The sequence below is a fragment of the Bos mutus genome, chromosome 7 (assembly GCF_027580195.1).
Source record: "Bos mutus isolate GX-2022 chromosome 7, NWIPB_WYAK_1.1, whole genome shotgun sequence".
In the NCBI taxonomy this organism is placed as follows: domain Eukaryota; kingdom Metazoa; phylum Chordata; class Mammalia; order Artiodactyla; family Bovidae; genus Bos; species Bos mutus.
This window is the reverse complement of record NC_091623.1, coordinates 43,670,677-43,692,305: the sequence shown is the minus strand read 5'-3', so window position 1 is coordinate 43,692,305 and position 21,629 is coordinate 43,670,677. Positions and strand designations below refer to the sequence as shown.

The window sequence follows — 21,629 nt, the reverse complement described above, 5'->3', positions numbered from 1 at the left end:
TTACTGATCCTTGACCTCAGCCTGGGAGGAATGGGATAGGCTAGGGGAGCCCCTGAGACCCAGATGACCTTGAGGCACGGCACTCTGTACCCATGCCTCTGCTGCCTCAGGTCCACAGCTCTACAAGTGGCAGCCGTGTCATTCACCGCTGGACTTTGACAGTAGCCAAAGGTACTATTTGTTTTCCCTGTCTCCTTCCAGCCCTGCTGAGATCTCCACTGAGGTCAACCGGCTATGTCCTTTGGAAACTGGAAGCCCACAGTGGTGGTCCAGGGTATACTCTGGATCCTGTATGGATTGCTGCTGCAGCCGGAGCCAGGGACAGGTGGGTCAGAAGGCAGAGGCCTGAAGCCAGGACTCTTAGTTCAGTATATTACTGCCCCTCTGTGCCCAGCTCTTTACAGGGTGAGGTTGGACTCACAAGGCTCAAGTCTCTAGGAAACTCCAGTCTGGGAACACAGATGTTCCCATCCCCATAGGATCCGGGCAAGGGTTGGGGGAAGAAACTGGAGCCAAGAGAGCAAAAATTAGGAAGACTTCCTGGAGGAGGGGACATAAATCTAGGACAGGAAGAAGAATTTTACTTGGTGGTGAAGCAGTAAAGGACATTTTAGGCAGAGAGTAAAGCAAAGTTATAGAGGAATTACTATGTGAACTGTCTGGAGAAGAGTCTGAATTGCAGCAGATGGTGGAGTGTAAGGATTAGGACTTCCTGTGTTCAAATGCTGCCTCTGCCACTTCCTCGCTGTGTGATCTTAGGTAGGTAATTTAACCTCTTCACGCTCATAGGGTCCTTGCGAAGATTAGATGTGTTCAGTTATATAAGTCACCTACAATGGTGCCTGGCACATAGTAAATATTTAATTAATGTCAGCTGTTATTCAACAACTCACCCTAGCTCTGAGCCCCACACTTCTAAGTTCCAAGTTCAGCCACTGACATTTCTCCCACATGGCACAGGCTCCCCCTCCCCTGGGCACCCTTCAAGACACCATTCCCTCTATACTTGTGCAAACTCCAATCCACTAAGAAAAACTGTCCATCATTCCCTCAAGATACCTGGAGACACTGCCCACTCTTATCCTTCACAGCATCACCATCCTGGCTTCAGCCACCTTCACTACTTACCTCCACCCTCTCTCCCCTTCTCTACTCTGATCTGCCCTCCAAAAAATTATATTCTTCATACAGCACTCAAAAGAGCAATCTTAGAATTTCAACCTGGCGGTGTATCTCTCATGCTCATGAAGCTGTCCTGGCTCCACAGTGCCCACGGATAGTCTAAGCTCCTTAACCTTTTGTCTGTGTCTCAGATTCCTCACCTACACAAGGGCAGTGTCAGACATCGTAAAGTTGTCCAACAAAGAGCTGGGGGCATTGAGAAGATGCAGGAGCAGCAGGAGGAGGCTGAGGAACAAGGGGTACTGGGCTGTTGGGTTAATGCCATCCTTCCTCCCACAGCGACCCTGCCCCTGCTCATGGACTCTGTCATCCAGGCCCTGGCTGAGCTGGAGCAGAAGGCGCCAGCCACTGAGGCTGGCCATAGTGCCGCTGCATGGCTGCTGACAGCCCAGGGCTCTGGTACCCACAGTCCCCTCTATCACTTCCTGCTGGAGGGGAAGAGTCTCAACACCACCGAGCTGGATCCTCCTTCGCTGAGCCCAGAGCTTCGAGGCCTGATGGGAGAGGTGGCGAGACACAGCGTGCAGGATGGGAAGGAATATGGGGTGGTACTAGCACCCGATGGCTCGACGGTGGCTGTGGAGCCTCTTCTGGCAGGGCTTTGGGCAGGGCTTCAGGGACACAGAATCGTAAACCTCTCAGAGAGCACGGCCACCCCTCCGGATGCTGGAGTCACCTTTCCAGACCTTGGACCCACCTCCCCAGGGCTCAGCAATGCCTCTCCTGATGTCACCTCTGGGGATGTCAGAGCCGTGTCTCCAAATGTTAGCACCAAAGATACAGATGTCGGAGCCACCTCTCCAGAAGTTAGACCTGGTTCTCCAGATGTCCAGGCCTCCTCTCCAGATACCAAGGCCAAGTTACCAACTGCTGTGGACAGCCTCCTTGTGGTCACCCTGGCCAGAGGCCTGGGCCTGAACTTCCTCCAGGGCCCCCAGACCTGGAATCATTCTGGACTGGGAACTGAGGGATGCTGGGACCAGCTCTCTGTTCCCAGGACCTTCATGCTCCTGGATCCTGAGGCATCACCCCTCACCACGGCTTTCCTTAACGGTGCCCTGGACGGAGCCCTCCTTGGTGACTACCTGAGCCGGACCCCTGAGCCCCGGCCACCCCTCAGTCACCTGCTGAGCCAGTACTATGGAGCCGGGGTAGCCGGAGACCCAGGATTTCGAAGCAACTTTCGACGGCACAACGGAGCTGCTTTGACTTCGGCCCCAAGCCTGACCCAGCAAGTATGGGGGGCCCTCATCCTGCTACAGAGACTAGAGCCAGCACACCCTCATCTACAGGGCATGAGCCAAGAAGAGCTGGCACAGGTGGCCACCCACGCTACCAAGGAGTTCACTGAGGCTTTCCTAGGTGAGTAGGACCCCCACCCACTGAGACAATCCTTCTCACAGATACCTCCTCAGTGCCAGACAGGTCAGTGGGATCTATGGTTAGGGGATTCCAGAGGGGGCTGACAGGACTAGGATGCTGTTAGATTTAGTTCCCAGTGGGGGCCAGAGTGGTGTGATTGAAAAGTGAAAAAAGTAAAAAGTGTTAGTCGCATTGGACTCTTGGTGACTCCATGGACAGTGGCTAGGCTTCTCTGTTCATGGGATCCTCCAAGCAAGAATTACTGGAGTGGGTAGCCATTCCCTTCTCCAGGGCATCTTCCCCACCCAGGGGTTGAACTCGGGTCTCCTGCATTGCAGGCAGATTCTTTACCATCTGAGGCACTGGGGAAGACTGATGTGAGAATGAACCGTCCCCAAATCTGGGAGGAGACTGGACGGATGATCCTTACTTGCCCTCTTAGTGTGAGAGAAGGCTGCAGGCAGAGAAATGCTCGCTGACTCCCACTCTGGATTCCCTTCCCCTCAGGGTGTCCAGCCATCCACCCGCGTTGCCGCTGGGGTGCCGCACCGTACCAGGGCCGCCCGACGTTGCTGAAGCTGCCGCTCGGGTTCTTTTATGTGCACCACACGTACTTGCCCGCGCCACCCTGCACCAGTTTTGAGACCTGCGCCGCAGACATGCGCTCTATGCAACGTTTCCACCAGCAGACACGCGGCTGGTCCGACATAGGATACAGGTGGGCGGGAACCTGCGGAGCGCTGGCAGGGCAGACCAAGGGGCGGTGCAGTGGAAAGACTGGATGGGCGGAGCCTGACTCAGGGGGCAGGGTTTGAAACAGAGCGTAGCAGACAAAACAGAGGTGGAGTTTAGGGTGGGTGGAGCCAGGGTGGAGAGGGGCGTGGCCTAGACTGGGGTTGGAGTCTACTAGAAAGCTCAACAGTGGGACTCTTTTTAGTCTGGGGTGGGAACCAGGAAAGGAGTTCAGACTTGGGAGAAGAACAGGACCTGTGGTAGCGGCTAAGTCTGGGACCGAGCAATGATGGATATGATCTCAGCCAGAAAAGGGTCAGAATTGCAGAGGAGTTAGACTTGAAATAATGGGGAGGGAGCTGGGTAGAAAGAGACCGGGCTAATGTTGAGGACAGATCCAGAGAAACGGGACTATTTCTGGAGCGGCATTTGGAGGGAGAGTGGGACATGGCTGGACCAGGTGGAGTCTGCGTGACCGGGGGAAACTTGGGGTGACGGTGGCCCTTGGCACGGGTGCGGAAACTGGGGTAGAGGGCCAGATGCGGAGCGAGACCTCACGCCGTCTGGTTCCTGCTTCCCTCTCCTCCGCAGTTTCGTGGTGGGCTCAGACGGCTACGTGTACGAGGGCCGCGGATGGCACTGGGTGGGTGCTCACACACTCGGCCACAACTCCCGCGGCTTCGGCGTGGCCTTGATAGGCAACTACACCGCGGTGCTGCCCTCAGAGGCCGCGCTGCGAGCGGTGCGAGACGAGCTCCCGCGCTGCGCTATACGCGCCGGCCTCCTGAGGCCAGACTATGCGCTGCTAGGCCACCGCCAGCTCGTGCCCACTGAGTGCCCTGGCGACCTGCTCTTCAACTTGCTGCGCACCTGGCCGCACTTCGACAAGGTGAGTCCCCCGACGCCCGCACTACCTCGGCCTGAGGCCCCTCTGTTCACACAAGCTCAGCGCGTGCCCTGATCCTTGCCTGCTTGCCTAACTCCAGCCGGCCCCTCTCACTCCTTCCTGTAACCCTGTGCCCACAACCTCAGCCAAGACCCTTCACTCCCTTGCAATCTATTCAGGCAATCTAGACCCAGACTTCTTCAGTCATTCTGCTTGCAACATAGCCTACTGCCCCTGCCCCTCTCCCAGCCACCCAACCTTGCCCTCACCCTTGCTCTCAACCCAAAGTCTCTCTGTCCACACAACAGTGATCAAGCCTGTGATCCTCTACAGAAAACCTCTTTGCATAGGACAGCTTCTGTGCTGTATGCTAAGTCACTTCAGTCATGTCAGACTGTTTGCAACCCTGTAGCTTGCCAGGCTCCTCTGTCCATGGGATTCTCCAGGCAAGAATAGTGGAGTAGGTTGCCATGCCCTTCTCCAGGGGATCTTCCCAACCCAGGGATGGAACCCAAGTCTTTCATGTCTCCTGCATTGGTAGGTGGGTTCTTTACCACTAGCACCACCTGGGAAGCCCACACAGCTTCTGCCCAGCCCCTAACCCAGTTGTTGCAATCCTCTGCCCAGAGCATCTCAGTCCCAAGGATGCTTGTTCAGCCCCAGGCTCCCTGACCCTTGATGACAACTTTTATGCTGGAGCAATCTAAGCCCAGTCTGCACATTCTCACCACACCACCAACAATAATGACAAAGCCACCTCTATAATCACCCCTGTACAATCAAGCTCCACTTTCAAACTACCACTCCATTTCAATAAGCTGGCTTGCAGTTGAGGTTTTACCAACTTCCTCATTTTGGGCCCCTGTCCTCTTACCCATCCAGGGTGCCACCATGAAGAGGGCAAACCCAGCTCCACTATCACCACCACCACCACCATCCCCACCTAAACTCTCTTGTCTTTTTCAGAACGTGAAACCAAGAACTGCCAGGAGGGCCTCCAGCAGATCCAAGAGAAGACCACCTCCAACGATACTGCTATCCACTGACCTCCAATAAAGAGACCTTGGAGAGACTTCCCTGGTGGTCCAGTGATTGAGAATCCACCTGCCAATGCAGGGGATATGGGTTTGATCTCTGGTCTGGGAACATTCCACATGCTGTGGAGCAACTAAGCCTGTGGTCACAACTATTGAACCCCGGCTCTAGAGCCTGCAAGTCACAACTATCGAACCAGAGTGCTGCAACTATTGAAGCCTTGCACACCTAGAGCCCCGTGTTCCACAAGAGAAGCCACCACAATGAGACGCCTGAGCACTGCAATGAAGAGAAGCCCCCACTTGCTGAAACTAGAGAAAGCCCACCCACAACAACAAAGACCTAGCACAACCAGAAAATAAAATGATTTTTTAAAAACATTAAAAAAAAAAAAGGACATGAATAGAAAGCCTGTGTTCAAGCACCATCTGCATTTGCACATTCAGTTATAGTTTGGGGTTGTCCAGAAGCAGACCCTGGGACAAGAATCCCAGTGGAAGTAGTTTGTCTGGGTGGTGATCCCAGGACATATCACCTGGGGAATAAGGAAATGACACAAGGAAGGGAAGTCATGTTGATATGGGAGGCACATGGAGCTCCATCCTACTGGGGACGTCTGGGGGACCACGTAGGGCATATACCTCACAGACATCCCACTTAAAGGTCAAGGGAGCTGGAGTACTGATCCTCCAAGTCCCATAGTCATTGGTTGAGGGCAGCCCCCTGGTTATTTTCTCTTTTTTCTGTTTAGTCACTCAGTAGTGTCCAACTCTTTGCAACCCCATGGACTGTAGCCCACTTGGCTCCTCTGTCCTTGGGATTTCCCAGGCAAGAATACTGGGGTGGGTTGCCATTTCCTTCTCCAGGGGATCTTCTCATGTCTCTTGCTTGGCAGGTGGATTCTTTACCACCAAGCCACCTGGGAAGCCCCAAGCTCCCAGGGAGGTGTTAACATGCTGACACTTTGGGATTGCTAGCTGTACGGGCAATGTAGACTCCACCTGTCAGAAAAAAGTCCTCCAGCAAAAATGCAGGGAGTGGGGCCAGTGCACAGTGAAGAGGTGAAGGCTCAGAGATCCAGCAGAACCCTGGGAGAAGCAGTGTGCAGTGAGTGGACCGAGTGCCGCATGGATGAGGAGGGCGTAGCTAAGGTGTGTGCACCTGCGTGAACATGTCCAGCCCCTGGACAAGGGTTTTTGATCCTCATTGAAGACCCTCCTCCTCAGGACAGGTTATAGAATGTTCGAGGCCCTGTGCAAAATGAAAACGCAGGCCCTTTGTCCAAAAAGCAGAAACTTCAAGACAGCAACAGCAGAGCATTAAATCAAGCTCAGTGTAGAGCCCTGAGCATGGGGCCCTGGGTGACTGCACAGGCCACATGCTAATGAGGGCAGTTCTACCCATCCCATCACCTAAACGCTGGTCACCCTTGCCTTTGCACAAGCTGTTCACACGACCAGCTTTTTCTCATGCTTCGGGTCACAAATGCCAGCTCATCATGGAGGCCCTCCTGGGTTTTTCCAGTTCAAAGTGGGTCTCTTGTGCTCAGCCTCTGCTCTAGTCTGTTTGTTTTCTTTTAAGTCCTCCCTCCTCACCAATGTAGAAGTGTCCTGTTTAGGACACTTGAAGAAGTCATGTTTAGGACTTGTCTGTCTTGCTGTACTGTGAGTTCCAGAAAGGCAGGAATCAAGTTCATCTTGTTTCTTGTCGCTTCTCCAGTACCAGCACATAGCAGGCATGAAGGGAACATTGGTTGAAGAAACAAGGTGTCCCATTATAAATCTTTTGAAACTGATGTTATCATCTTGTACAAATCAGGAAACCAAGACTCAGAGAGAGGAAGTGACTTGCCTGAGGTCACACAGTGAGAGAAGGACCAGCTGGCACTCAAACTCACCCTGGGACCAGTGGGCCAGTATTCTACTGATTCTCGCATTAACTCACTCATTCCTTTGAACAGCATTTGGACACCCTTTTTTTTTTTCAAGTGAACACTTATTGTGGCATAACAGAGATGCAAGAAAGAGCACCCAAATGTGTGGTTAATGAATTTTCACAGCAGAACACACCCATGTAACCAACATTCAGCTCAAGAAATAAAAGAGGTTATATTTATACTACGTGAAGTTCACTTCATTTAAAAAAAGTGATCGGCTCCCCAAAGGCTCCCTAGTGCTCCTCCACCTCCCCGGTCTCCAGCCCCTCCAAAGGGAAACACGTCTCCTGACTTGTTACACATGTTTTGCCTGCTTTGGAACTTCATATAAATGGAAATACATAGTGTTTAATCTTCATTGTTTGTATTTTTTTGTTCAGCATTGTTTGTGATTCATCTGAGTTAGATTATTCTTATTGTTACATAATATTTCACTATGTGAAGAGACCACAATTTATCCATTTTACTGTATATGCACATGTTGGTTGTTTTCAGTTTGGGGTATCAGGTGACACAGTGGTAAAGAATCTGCCTGCCAGTGAAGGAAACGCAGGAAACACGGGTTCGATTCCTGGGTGGGGGAGATCCTCTGCAGGAGGGTATGGCAACCCACTCCAGTATTCTTGCCTGAAGAATTCCATGGACAGAGGAGCCTGGCAGGCTAAAGTCCATAGCGTTGCAGAGTTGGACACAACTGAAGCGATTTAGCCTGCAAGCATGCAATCTTTATAAGGGCTTCTCTGGTGGCTCGGTGGTAAAGACTCCACCTGCTAATACAGGCAACACAGGAGACCTAGATTTGATCCCGGGGTGGGGAAGATCCCCTGGGGTAGGAAATGGCAACTCAATCCAGTATTCTTGCCTGGGAAATCCCATGGACAGAGGAGCCTGGTGGGCTATAGTCCATGGGCTTGCAAAGAGTAAGACAAAGAGTAGAACATGACTGAGCAACTGAGAGCACACACACACATTATGAATAGGGCTGGTGGGCATGTGTGTTGGGTGTTTACCTAGCATATACACCCAATATGTGGAACTCCTGAGTCAGAGAAGAGGTATATGGTCAATATTCAAAGATCACACCAGGTTTCCAGCTTGGATGAGTCGGTCTACCCTCTGACCAGCAGTGGATGAGAGTTCCAGCATTTGATCTGCATGTACCCATTTTGCAGAGAAGGCAACTGAGGCTCAAAGAGGGGCATAGGCTGCCTCCTGGTCACTGAGAGATTCTGGGTTCTGCTCTGTCACCTCCTCTCCTCTAGCATCCTGCCCCCTGTTGTGCCCTCCCAGCCTGGCTGTGGGGTGGGGTGGGACAGACAGGGTCACGTGGAGTTGCGTTCAGCCGGAGGAAGCCGGGCAGGGTGCAGACGGCTGCTGATTCTGAGGCTGGTCAGGAAATCAAGGTAAGAAAGGGAGTGCATGTGGCCCCCAAAGGGGGTTCCCTGGGGGCAGAGCTGAGGGTGAGGAGGGGGCGGAAACGAAGACAGCACAACCCTGTCTGGTGGGCAGACACTGGACAGAATTATCACCCTCTCATTCCCCCAGGAGAATCTCTGCCATGGACCCACCTTCACCAAGCCGGGCCTCCCAAACCCAGCCTGCAGCCCCATCTCCTTTAACCTCCTACCGCTGGCACTCAGGGGGTGGTGGGGAGAAGGGGGCTGGGGGGTTCCGCTGGGGCCGCCTTGCAGGATGGGGGAGGGCACAGAGCCACCAGGAGACCACGGCCAGCAGCCAGCCGGCCCCGCGCTCGCTGTTTCGTCGCGTCCTCTCTGCACCCCCTAAGGAGTCACGCACGAGCCGCCTGAAAATATCCAAGAGCCTCTGGGGGAAAAACAAGAGCCCACCGCTGGATTCAGAGCCGGAGCCAGAAAACCCAGGTACATGGCTCCCCCACCCAGGGCTGGGAGGCCCGGATGCAGGGAGGTTTTGTCTGCCTCCGGAGCATCAGCCTTACAGACACAGGAAGTTGTGGGGAGTGCAAAAGCCCAACAGGAAGTGGCTGGGGGCCCGGCTGGCTGCCCTCTTCCCTCTTTCCCCCTCACCCCAGGGGCCTGGGCATGGTGGGAGTGACTAGGAACCTATGAGCTGGGGGTCCATTCAGGGGAAGGGGCAGGGAACAGACTGATGGGGCAGCACTGTCCAGATGCCAAATGGCTCTTGGCCCTGGTAGGTCTCTCCTCATATTCAGTGGCCCAGGCGTCTTCTCTCCTGCCTGGATACCCATTTCTGCTGTCTCCTACTCTCCTGCCCTCCAGCCTCAATGTCTTAGTATCTCCTCTTCCTTGAGCTTCAGTTTCTCCACTGGTTAAAATGGAATCATGACTCCTATCCTGAAGGGTATATCATTCATTCATTTGGTCATTCAAACAGAGGTCTGTGAGCATTTACTATGTCCTAGGCCTGCCCTGACTTAGACACTGAGGACACAGCAGGAACAAAACAGAGGAAAGTGCCTGCCTGCCTCATGGAGTTCATGGTGCAGTGAGTGTGACAGGCAGTAAACAAGTAAATGAGGAGATGACAGATGGGGCTAAGTGTCACACAGAGAGACCTAGAATTGCAAAGGGTACCATGAGGGTTGGAGCTCAGGAATGCCTGGGACTCAGCACATTTTATGTGATCGTTAGCAAATGGAGTTATCGCTTATTCCCCTGGTGGTAAAACAGTAGGACAGATGGGTCCTCTGGGAGGGTTGATGCTGTCCTCCCATTTCTGAAAGCTCATTTAATTCTCATCACTCATATCCCCATTTTGCAGGGGTATCCCTTCAGCCCCCTCCAGGGTATCAGGTATTGCCCACTCCATAGCATCCGGTGAGAGCTCTCTGACAAGCCCCCCCCCATTCTTCCCCTACTCAAACACCTCCCATGGCTCCTTAATACCTTCAAGATGAATCCCCATCTCCTCTAACTGACACCCAAGGCTTTGCCAATCTCTTCCTTAACCTTCCCCTCCAGCCTTTAAGCCCTCCAAGCCCTCCTCATGCCTCCCTTTATTTCAATGGACCAGGCCACATGCCAAATCCCAGCCTTTCCTCAAGCTGTGTGTGTGTGTGTGTGTGTGTGTGTGTGTGTGTGTGCTCTCAGTTGGTCAGTCATCTCCGAATCTCTGTTATCCCGTGGACTGTAACTCACCAGGCTCCTCTGTCCATGGGATTTTCCAGCAAGAATACTGGAGCAGGTTGCCATTTCCTACTCCAGAGCATCTTCTCAACCCAAGGATTGAAACTCCGTCTCTTGCATCCCCTACATTGGCAGGCAGGTTCTTTACCCCTGAGCCAGCTGAGAAACCCTGCTCACTCTGTTCATGCTACCATCTCCTCAATCTCTGTCAAATCAAATCTGCTGTTCAAGATCCAGTGCAGGGCATTCCTTGGTGGTCCAGTGGTTAAGGGGTTTCCCTAAGTAGCTCAGTGGTAAAGAATCTGCCTGCAATGCAGGAGACCTGAGTTCAGTCCCTTGGTCAGGGAGATACCCTGGAGGAGGGCACAGTAACCCACTGCAGTATTCTTGCCTGGAGAATTCCATGGACAGAGGAGCCTGGTGGGCTACAGTCCAAAGGGTCACAAAAAGTCAGACACGACTTAGTGATTAAGCAGCAAATGGCAGCAGCCTTGGTAAAATGGGGGTTATAATAGCCCTTTGAATGGCTTTTGGAGGATTAAATGAGAGAAGGAATGCGGAGTAGTAAGTACAGTACCGGGCACATAGTCTGTGGGGCTGCATCCACTCCCCATTACTACCCAGGGCTACTGGAGACAAGGCCCAGAGAGGGGTAGAGGCTTGTCCCCCACCTGATATGACTGCTGGGTGGGTTGGGAAGAGGAGGCACTTAGGAGGGAAGCCTTGATGAGCCTTGGTGAGTGGAAAGGTTGTCCTGAGGGAGAAGAAAGGACTCCCAGGCCCCCAGCACCGCCTCCTCTACCCAGAGCCTGAGCCGGAGCTGGAGCCCCTGGCCACACAGATCCCAGAGGCTCCCACCCCCGACGTGCCCGTCTGGAACATCGAAGCCTTCACACTACTTGATGGGAAGCTGGTGCTGCTTGGGAATGAAGATGAGGTAAGAGGGGCCACACAGGCAAGGGAAGGGGAAGAAAGGAAGGGAGCAAGAACAGCAGTAAGGGAGCATGAGGGGTATAACAGAAAGGTGTCTGCCTCTCCTTCTGTCTGTCTGCCTCCCCTTTCTGACCATCCACTCCTGCTGGGGGACAGGGTCCTCGCCAGCCCCGGATGGGGAGCGCTAGCTCTGAGAGCAGCATCCACGTGGCCTCGGGGAATCTCAAGGATCCAGGTAAGCTTGAGAGACAGGGAGAGCTGGGGCATTTGGGAACCTGTTAAAGTGGGGCAGAATCCAAGGTGATCCCACCCACCCCCACAATCTTCTACCCCTGACCACCCACAGATCGGACCCCTGGAAAGACAGATCCAGAGGCTGCTGGCCCCCACCAGATCCACAATGTTCGTGTAAGTGGTGGGTGGAGGGGAAAGGAAAGATTTCAGACCCTCAGAGGTGAAAGGGCAGACTTTTCCTGGGTGATCTTTTTTCATTAATTTCCTGGGATTTTTAAAAAAAATTTTTTTCAATTTATTTGTTTTTATTCTTGGCTGTGCTGGGTCTTTGTTACTGCTCATGGGCTTTCTGTAGTTGCTGCGAGCAGGGGCTACTCTTCCTGGAGGTGTGTGGGCTTCTGATAGCAGTGACTTCCCTGATTGTGGAGCATGAGCTCTAGGCACATGGGCTTTAGTAATCACCAGTTGGGCTCCGTAGTTGCAGATCGTGGGCTCTAGAGCTTGGCCTCAGTGATACAATGCTCAGGTTTAGCTGCTCCACAGCATGTGGAATCTTCCCATACCAGAGACGGAAGCCATGTCCCCTGCAATGGCAGACGGATTCTTACCCACTGAACCACTAGGGAAATCCTCCTGGGCAATCTTGACCAGGTCACTGACCCTCTCTGGGCCATAGTGTCCCCATCTGTCAAATGAAGTTGGTGAGAGAAGCTCCTTCTTGGGGCTGTTTATGAAAAGCCTATAGACAGTGAAGGAAAGCACTATGTCAGGTGCTTTAGAAATGGCAGCTGTTGATTGCCTTTAATATTCCTGCAAACGTAGTCTGAACTTGTGATTTCCCCCAAGATCAATAGATATTCCAGGACATCCTGGGTGGGGCGAGGAAAGGACCTGAGGAGGGAACATAGGGTTCTGCCCAGCTGATGTCCCCCTCCCCACAGGGGCTGCTGAAGCGGTTGAAAGAGAAGAAAAAGGCCAAGTCAGAGCTAGGAGCCAGTGCTTCCCGAGATGGGTAAGGGTCTCTGAGGAGCTAGAGGAGCTGGGATTCAACACTGCCCCTCCATTCCTCCTGCTGATAATTCTGATCTTCACCAAATATACCCTGTGGGCCTCTGTGTCCTGCCCCTTGTTGGGCAATGCTGGCGCCACTGAAAGACCCTTAGCATGGAGTCAGCCCTCCACTGAAGGGTGGGGGCAGAGTGTGACACAGTAACTCCAAAATAGCAGCCGAGTCAACGCCTTGGTTTGGGAGTGAGTGTCTCAGAAAGGGACACTTGATCTGAGACGTGAAGGATGTGTGTGTGTGTGTGTGTGTGTGTGTGTGTGGTCATGTCTGACTCTTTGCAATGCCACGGACTGTAGCCCACCAGGCTCCTCTGTCAGTGGGATTTTCCTTGCAAGAATACTAGAGTGGTTTGCCATTCCCTCCCTCCGGGGAGATTTGAAGGCTGCTGCTGCTGCTGCTAAGTCACGTCAGTCTAGATGGAAGTTAATCAGGCCAAAAAGGACAGGAAAAGCATTCCAGGCAGAAGGAACAGCAAGTGCAAAGGTCAAGAGGACAAATGAAGTGACAAAAAGAAGGCCAGTGTGACTGGAGTACACAGACAGTGAGGAATTCAGTGTCAAAGGATGGATTCACATCCAACTTAGGTTCAAGTTCCCTCTGGCTTCCTTCCACCCTTTGGGCTGTAGGGGGCAGGTTGTGGGGATCAAGGGAGTGAGTAGGAATGACAGCTTGCTCTCGTGCGCCTTCGCCAGGCCCCCCAGTGCTCTGGGCTCCCGGGAATCGCTGGCCACGATTTCCGAACTGGACCTCGGAGCCGAGCGGGACGTGCGGGTCTGGCCACTGCACCCCAGCCTGCTGGAGGAGCCCCACTGCTTCCAGGTAAGTAAAGGCAACTCTCCACCTCGCAACCTTTTGGCTCAACCTTTGGCCTCAACCGCACTCTTCGACTCCCCCTCCTCAACAGGTAACATGGGCGGGCGGGAGTCGCTGCTTCTCCTGTCGCTCAGCTGCCGAGAGAGACCGCTGGATCGAGGACCTTCGTCGCCACTTCCAGCCTAGTCAGGTCGGTAGTGCGTAAGCTCGGGCTTGGAGGCCCCGCCCACAGCCCGGGCCCCGCCCCTTCCACCCAACCCAAATCCCACTCGTGCCAAAACTTTGCCCCTTGGACACATCTGCCTTCCTACACTTTTGCAACCACTCCGAGATCCTCCGCCTATTCCATGAATTACCAGCCCCTTCCACAGCTCGGATTGTATTCAGTCCAAGCCCTATTTGCACCCCAGGGAGTCGCCAAGTTTCCACCCCGCGGTTACTCCTCCATTCCCTGGACCCCGGATCTTTCCGGGAGGACCCAGAAAAGCTAGAGGATCATCGTAGGATCCCCATAGTCCCGCTGTCTTCCCCCAGAGGTCCAGCGAACCTCCTGGGAGCACGCGTCCCGCGCCTCACCTCTGGTGCGCCATGTGGAGCACCGAAGCCACGCTCCTGTCTCTCTGCTTTGGTCCGCAGGACAACGTGGAGCGGGAAGAGACGTGGCTGAGCGTGTGGGTGCACGAAGTGAAGGGGCTGCCCCGGGCGGCGGCGGCGGCGCCAGGAGTGCGCACGGAGCTGTGGTTGGACGGAGCGCTGCTGGCGCGCACGACTCCGCGGGCCGGCCCGGGCCAGCTCTTCTGGGCAGAACGCTTCCATTTTGAGGCGCTGCCGCCAGCGCGTCGTCTGTCCCTGCGACTACGCGGAGCGGGCCCCGGGGACGCGGTACTGGGCCGGGTGGCCTTGGTGCTGGAAGAGCTGGGCATCCCCCGGGCGCCCGCCGCGGGTCTGGAGCGTTGGTTCCCGTTGCTCGGGGCGCCAGCCGGCGCGGCGCTGCGGGCACGAATCCGGGCGCGGCGCCTGAGAGTGCTGCCGTCGGAGCGCTACAAGGAGCTGGCGGAGTTCCTCACGTTCCACTACGCGCGCCTCTGCGGGGCTCTCGAACTCGCGCTGTCCGCTCAAGCCAAGGAAGAGCTGGCCGCCGCCATGGTGCGCGTGCTGCGGGCAACCGGCCGGGCTCAGGTGCGGCGCCGCGACGGGACGAACCCGGGTGACCAGGGGCTGACAGATCGTGTGCTCCAAGGGGGGAGTTGGCGGGGACCAGCACCAGAGTGGTACTTTCGAGGGGCGGGGCACCGTGAGGGGTGGGGTCTGAACTGAGCTTCTGCACCGTGAGACCCAAGTTTCTGCTTTGATGCGGAGGTTCCCGTTTAGTTAAGAACCCCAGCAGCGAGGCCAATGGGCCTGGGCAGCAGCTGCGAGGGGCAGGGCCTGTGCCCCAAAGGTGAGGGACCCGCCAAGAGCAGGGATTCTCACGACTCAGTCCGCGCCCAGCTCAATGTAACCCCACTATGCCTAGGCCTTGGTGACAGACCTGGGCACCGCAGAGCTGGCACGCAGTGGAGGCCGTGAGGCACTGCTGTTCCGGGAAAACACATTGGCCACCAAGGCCATCGATGAGTACATGAAGCTGGTGGCACAGGATTACCTCCAAGAGACGCTGGGTGAGCAGAGTGGGGCAGGGGTCAGAAGCTTAGTTGAGCCCGCTAGGGCAACCCAGGAGAAATCTGAGAACCCTTGGGTAAACTTGGATTCTGGTAGTGGGTGATGCCCTGGGGATGCTGGGATTCTAGAGCGAACTGGAGGTTCCCCAAGATTTTAGGTGCCTCCGAAGTAGGTTGGAGATGGAACTGGAGGCTGGGTGCTGTGGGTTGTGGTCATGGTCCAGGCCCTCTCTGGTTGTGCTGGACTGCAGGACAGGTCGTGCGGCGTCTCTGTGCCTCCACTGAGGACTGTGAGGTGGACCCCAGTAAATGCCCAGCCTCAGATCTGCCCCAGCACCAGAGCAGACTGCGAAACAGCTGCAAGGAGGTCTTTGAGAACATCATCCACTCCTACAAGTGAGTGTCAGGGCACCACTGCTACAAGTGAGTGTCAGTGCTCTCAGTCACTATGCTAGCTCTGACTCCAAATTAAGGTTTCCAGATAAAATATAGGATGCCCAGTTAAATGAGATACCATATTTGTGACATACCTTTTTATACTTAAAAAAAGTATTCAATTTTTTAAAATCTGAAATTCAACTTTAACTGTTTTTCCTAAAGTTTTATTTGCTAAATCTGGCAACTCATTCCAATGTCATGCTACTTAACCCCAAGTAACATAGGACCTGATTCTTTGTCTTCTAGACTACAGGTGACCCCATACCCTAATTCCATGCCTCCTGACCCCAGTTAACATAGGGTCTCAATCCTACTGGGGCTTCCCTGGTAGCTCAGATAGTAAAGAATCTGCCTGCAATGCAGAAGACCCGGGTTTGATCCCTGGTTTGGGAAGATCCCCTGGAGAAGGGAATGGCAACCCCACTCTAGTATTCTTGCCAGGAGAATTCAATGGACAGAGGAGCCTGGCAGGCTTCAGTCCATGGGGTTGCAGAGTCAGACAGGATTCAGCAACTAACGCTTTCATTTTCACTCAATCCTATGATCTCTGATTCCAGTAATGCCATACTCCCAATCCCATGATCCCTGACTTTAAGTAACCCTGTATCCCAAATCCCATGTAACTAGAATTCCTAAGCTTCCAATTCCTTGACCTCTGACCCTAGGTTAACCTGTGTGCCTAATCCCATGTCACCTAGGACATCAATCTCATGATTTCTGAATCTAGATGACTCTGTGACCCAATCTTATACTACTTCATATTATGTACTCTGTCTGGCATCCCAGTTTCATATCCAGTTATAGCTGGACATGAAGCTCATGACTTCTGTCCTCCTGTGAACCTATACCCCCAAATCTAAGATTTCTGACTCCAGAAGTCACCACAATGAGTATACCACCAACAAGCCCTGACCCCAAGGAGACCTATAACCCCAACCATCATTATCCCCAACGTCTTCTATCCTGGAACTTAGCATGCAGGCATCTATTGACCCCAACCTTAGGATTTCTATCATCCATGAACCTTATGCTCATATCTTTCCCCTCTGACTATTGCCTCTTCTCTCCCAGCTGGTTCCCAGCAGAGCTGGGCACTGTGTTCTCAGGCTGGCGAGAAGCATGCAAAGCACGTGGCTCTGAGGCACTGGGGCCCCGACTCGTATGTGCCTCTCTCTTTCTGCGGCTCCTGTGTCCTGCCATTCTGTCACCCAGCCTCTTCGGCCTAGCACCAGAGCACCCGGCACCTGGCCCAGCCCGCACCCTCACACTGATTGCCAAGGTCATCCAGAACCTTGCCAACCGTGCTCCGTAGGTGCTGGGAGGCTGGGTAGCCACACTGGGGCGGTGGGGGTGGCAGATGCTGGACCTGACCCACCCACTTGGGCTCTGATGCAGGTTTGGTGAGAAGGAAGCCTACATGAGCTTCATGAACACCTTTCTGGAGGATCATGGACCTGCCATGCAACATTTCCTGGACCAGGTGGCCACGGTGGATGCAGACACAGCACCCAGTGGTTATCAGGGCAGCAGTGACCTGGCCCTCCAGCTGGCAGTCCTGCATGCCCAGCTCTGTACTATCTTTGCTGAACTTGACCAGGTGTGGCCTGAGCACAGAGCCCAGAACATGAGGTAGGGAGGCAAGAGAGTAGGGGTCTCTGGTCCTGGAGAGTTTGCTCAGCATCCTCCCTGCATGCTTTACCAGGCCACCCGGGACAACCTGGAACCGCTGCCCACTATCCTGCATGCCATCGAAGAGGGCCGACCTGTACCTGTGACTGTGCCAATGTGTCTCCCAGCACCCCGCACCCAGGGCCATTCCAGGTATCTACTTGCCTCAAGTCTGACCTGATCCAGTTCTGATGGGTGGGAGTGGGGGAAGGGCCAAAGGCATGCACAGGGTCAGAGGTGAAGACAGGATCATGTCAGGGATCAGAGACAGGGTCATGTTCATCATCAGAGACATTGTAGGATGGAGGTCAGAGGCTAGAGACAGGGTCATCTTGGGGGTCAGGGAGAGGCTCACAGTGCCATCAGAGAGGGGGGCATCAGGTCAGATTGGACTCTGAGGTGGGGATTAGGCATTGCAGAGAGAGGGTCAGAGAGATGTCTAGGGTCAGAGAAAGTGACATTGTCACTTTCAGCAATGAGGGGCAGATCTCAGGTCAGGCCCAGGGGGAGATGGGGTCAAAGTTTATGGGCAGAGTCATTTTGGGGGTCAGAAGTCAGGGATCATGTTCTTTCAGAAGGCAGAGACAGGTTCAGTTGAAGGTCAGAGGTTGGGGACAAGAGGGAGTCAGATTGGGAAGGAAGAGGGTAGAGTTTTGAGCACAGGTCAAGCTCCAGGGGGCTTCTCAGGTGGTGCTAGTGGTAAAGAACCTGCTTGCCAATTCAGGAGATGTAAGAGATGCAGGTTTGACCCCTGGGTTGGGAAGATTCTCTGAAGGAGGGCATGAGAACCCACTCCGGTATTCTTGACTGGAGAATCCCATGGACAGAGGAGCCTGGTGGGCTACAGTCCTTAGGACTGCAAAGAGTCAGGCAGGACTGAAGTGATTTAGCATGCAGACAAGCTCCGGCAGGTTGGAAGTAGAGATTACACAGAGGCTCAAGTCAAGGGTAACACTGTGTCAGAGCTCCGGGACAAGGCTAGAGAGGAATCAAAGATTAGATTGAGGTCATAGAAGGGACAGTATTATCGGAAGTCCAGGACAGGATCAGAAGTCAAAATGGGATCCCTTCAGTCACAGGGCTTGCAGAGAAGTAAAAGATCAGGGGTGGAGTTATTTCTGGTGGAAGGTAGAGGTGGGGTCAGCTCAGAAACCGGTGGAAGTCTGAGCTCCCCATCCCACCCCCAGCATCTCTGCAGGGGAGAAGCCTGGCTTTCTGGCCCCCCGCGACCTCCCCAAGCACACCCCTCTCATCTCCAAGAGTCAGTCCCTGCGCAGCGTTCACGGCGCAGGTAGTTGGGCCCGGCCGCGGCTGGAGGAGGAACAGCCCCCTCGGCTGCCTCGGCCGGTAAAGCGCACTCAGAGTGTCCCGGCTGGCCGCCCCGCTCGCCGCCGCCCGTCTGCCGGACCGCGGCCGCGACCCAAAGGCTCCCTACACGCGGGACCCGCGCCCCGCGGCCGGCCCTGGACTGGAGCCTCAGCATCGCTGCCTCGGAAGCCGTCGGTGCCCTGGCAGCGCCAGATGGACCAGCCAAGAGACAAAGACCAGGCGCTGGGCACCCACCGACCCGTGGGCAAGGTGAGGTGTACAGCTCAGGTCTGCGCATAGAGTGGGGAAACAGGATTGGAAAAAGACTGAAAGATAGGCAGGTCTCGGTTCAAACACCGAGCTTCCTGTGGTCTGTGATTCAGACCTAACCCAACCCTCTCTGAGCCTCAGTTTTCCTCTTCTGTACAATTAGAGCGTCATTACCCCATAGGGCGGTTAGGAGGAAGAGCAAACGGAACAGGGAGGTCAGTCAGTGTCCGTGGGGAGAAGGGGCAGGACAGTGGCTCAGGTTACAGTTGCTCCCTCCCCACAGCTGGCGGAGCTTCAGTGCGAGGTGGCTGCCCTGCGTCAGGATCTGAAGATGCTGTCCGGCCTCGTGGAGTCACTCAGCACCCACATCCGGTCCTTGAGCGAGCAGCAGGAGCAGCTTCGGACCCAGCTTCAGCTCCTGGATTCCAGGCTCCGAGAAGGGTAAGCCCCGCCCTCTCTATTAGCTCCGCCCCAGGCGGCCTTGCTAAAGAGAAATCGGCTCAGGCCCCGCCTCCCAGTAAATCCACCCAAATCACGCCTGGCACGGCCACGCCCCCTCTGTAAGACCCGCCCCTACACATCTAAGACCCGCTTCTTGGTCACCTCCATCCACCCCAAGTCGCTGGGAGGTCCTCTCGAGCAGTCCCTCAGTCAGCTCCTTCCAAACAAGTTGGGACAGACCCGCTATCTCTTAGTCTGGGCCCGCCCCTATCCTGCTCACGACCTCACGCAGGACTGGTTGATTGGTCCTTTCATCGCAGCCAGTCCAGGTTCTAATTCCGCAGTCCCTTCTTGAAATGTATCTAGGCCCCACCCCCAGGCTGGATAAACCCCACCTCCATCTCAAGCTCCGCGCCAGAGTCCCTGACTCCAACCAGGAGCTCTAGGGGAGTCTCTCAGCCTCTGACTCTTTCCTTTCACCCGTAATTCCTACAGGACCGCGAAGTTGGATCCAGGGCGCGATCGTTCAACCAATGAGGGCCACAGGCTGAAAAGTCTGGTGAGACCCATGCCCTAGCCCCGGGACAGATTTAGGCTGGGTGAGGGAACGCGAGTTGGGATGCAACCCTCACCCGGCTCTGAGTCTACTGCCGCTGCCTCCCCAGGAGTGCCGACTAGCTGAGATAGAGAGTACTCAGGCCCAGCTGAAGGATACCATCCAGAACCTGCAGCTTCTTCCCAGGACATCGGAGTCCCAGAGCCAGCCCGTGCCCCTCAAAGCTCCCTGCATCAACGGAGACACCACTTGAGTTGCCCACTCGGCCCGATGTGCTTTGGGAGCAGAGAGAAAGCCGTCTAAGGGGCCTGTCCACCCCCTGCCTCAAACCCACGTGGCCTACAGTAGGGAGTGGAGCTGTAGGTACCAAACAGTCTGGCACTATCAGGTTCCCCAGTAAAATCTTGATTTCAGTAAAAATCGATGGTTTTTTTGCCCCTGAATTTTGCCAATCAGAAAGCAAACTCCATCCCCTCAATCCAGCTCTCTCAAACTCTCCCCTAAATTGCAGGTCTCAGGGGAGTGGGGCGATGCAGGGAGATTCTCATGAGCTCTGTGACCTTAGTCCCTCACTTTTCTCAGAGCCTTGATCTCCTCATTTGTAAAATTGATTTAAAGTTCCTTATACAGTAAAAGACCTAGAGTTTAAAATGTTTGATAAAAGGTATCGGTCATTGTTAGGGGTAGCAGTTGATTCTCAGTAAAGCCCAGATCTCATCTCCACTAATTTCCAGGTCTCGGATGAGAGCATCTTCATAACACTCCAATTCCAACATTGGCTCCTTGATTCAGTGAGGGCGTGGGTCTGGGAGACAGATGAAAGGAGTGGGTAGATATGTAGAAAGTTAAGCTCTGTGTGTGGTGGTTGAAAAAAATGAATGGGCACTTGAATCATGAGTGGGTAAATGGGTGAGGATGAGGGTGGATAGGACAATAGGCAGATGAATAGGTTAGCATTTGCTGGATGTTTGTCCTGGTAGGTGAGTAGTTGAGTAGGTGGTTAGCTGGGATGGGTATGTCTGTCTGGAAAAGGCCTGGTTCATAGTAGGAAATAAATATTTGAATTAAATGAGCAAGCAGTTATATGTACTGCATGTACATTTGTTGAGGTCTCCTGACACTCTCAGGCTGGGCAGTGGGGAAACAATAATGAACTCCACAAACAGACTCTTGTACTCATGGAGCTTACACTCTAGTGGAGAAGACAAACATGCAATTGATGGATAGGTGTTTGGGTGACTATCTTCTCTGGTGGCTCAAATGGTAAACTGTCTGCTTACAATTCGGAAGACCCGGGTTCATTCCCTGGGTTGGGAAGAGCCTCTGGAGAAGGAAATGGCAACCCACTCCAATACTCTTGCCTGGAAAATCCCATGGACAGAGGAGCGTGGTAGGCTACAGTCCATGGTGTCACAAAGAGTCGGACACAACTAAGTGACTTCACTTTTGGGCGACTGGATGAAAGGATTATGAAAGGATTATGTGCAGAGATGGGTGGATGTTTGCTTGGTTGTATGGATAAGTAGGTATTTACATTGGTAGTGGATGGATGAGTAGGTAGATGGGAGGTGGATGGTCATTGAGTGAGTGAGTGGATGGATGGGTGGATAGATGAATGGATGGATGGATAGGTGGTGGGAGAGGTGGACGGCTAGGTGGTTAATCGACTGGATTGGTAAATGAGTTGTTGGGTGTGTGGGTGAATGGGTGGAGAGATGAATGGGTAGTTTGGATATGTGGATGGGTGATGGGTGGGAGAAGTAGCATTATGTACATTATGGGGTCGCCTTGGCAACTGTGATCTTGGGGGTTGGGTGGAAAGGGGGGCTTTGCACTGGGGACCTAGGCCAGCTCTAGGGGCATGAAAGTACTGAAGTCCAGTGTAGGTAATGGGGAAGGAGGAAACGAGCTTGTGGTTGGAAGGTAGCAAGGGTCTGAAGGCTAGGGATTGGCCATGTGGAATCCTCAATGACCTATGAATGA

At 54.0% G+C, this 21,629-nt stretch overlaps 2 protein-coding genes across 2 annotated transcripts; both read left to right on the top strand.

The window, feature by feature from the left end:
* Positions 1 to 234: 234 nt before the first annotated feature.
* PGLYRP2 (peptidoglycan recognition protein 2) lies at positions 235 to 6,250 on the top strand. The gene is made up of 5 exons (XM_005904143.3): positions 235 to 325; positions 1,462 to 2,544; positions 3,052 to 3,262; positions 3,868 to 4,165; positions 5,129 to 6,250. The coding sequence occupies exons 1-5, from the start codon at positions 235 to 237 to the stop codon at positions 5,216 to 5,218; spliced, it is 1,773 nt and encodes a 590-aa protein (XP_005904205.2). The 3' UTR covers positions 5,219 to 6,250.
* Positions 6,251 to 8,490: 2,240 nt separating this feature from the next.
* RASAL3 (RAS protein activator like 3) lies at positions 8,491 to 20,691 on the top strand. Its single transcript, XM_070373236.1, has 18 exons — positions 8,491 to 8,536; positions 8,679 to 9,013; positions 11,065 to 11,195; positions 11,348 to 11,426; positions 11,538 to 11,599; positions 12,367 to 12,437; positions 13,184 to 13,310; positions 13,396 to 13,494; positions 13,941 to 14,483; positions 14,821 to 14,965; positions 15,217 to 15,361; positions 16,475 to 16,711; positions 16,799 to 17,000; positions 17,106 to 17,224; positions 18,259 to 18,649; positions 18,933 to 19,090; positions 19,586 to 19,649; positions 19,756 to 20,691. Exons 2-18 carry the CDS (start codon positions 8,692 to 8,694, stop codon positions 19,897 to 19,899), a joined length of 3,039 nt encoding a protein of 1,012 aa, XP_070229337.1. The 5' UTR covers positions 8,491 to 8,536; positions 8,679 to 8,691; the 3' UTR covers positions 19,900 to 20,691.
* The last annotated feature ends 938 nt before the right edge of the window (positions 20,692 to 21,629 follow it).

Coding starts and splice junctions, on each gene's coding strand:
- RASAL3 (XM_070373236.1), top strand. CDS start 8,692: ATGGACCCACCTTCACCAAGCCGGGCCTCCCAAACCCAGCCTGCAGCC. Junction 11,600..12,366: donor ACCAGATCCACAATGTTCGT/GTAAGTGGTGGG, acceptor CCCTCCCCACAG/GGGCTGCTGAAGCGGTTGAA. Junction 14,484..14,820: donor GGGCAACCGGCCGGGCTCAG/GTGCGGCGCCGC, acceptor CACTATGCCTAG/GCCTTGGTGACAGACCTGGG.
- PGLYRP2 (XM_005904143.3), top strand. CDS start 235: ATGTCCTTTGGAAACTGGAAGCCCACAGTGGTGGTCCAGGGTATACTC. Junction 326..1,461: donor GCAGCCGGAGCCAGGGACAG/GTGGGTCAGAAG, acceptor TTCCTCCCACAG/CGACCCTGCCCCTGCTCATG. Junction 3,263..3,867: donor TGGTCCGACATAGGATACAG/GTGGGCGGGAAC, acceptor TCTCCTCCGCAG/TTTCGTGGTGGGCTCAGACG.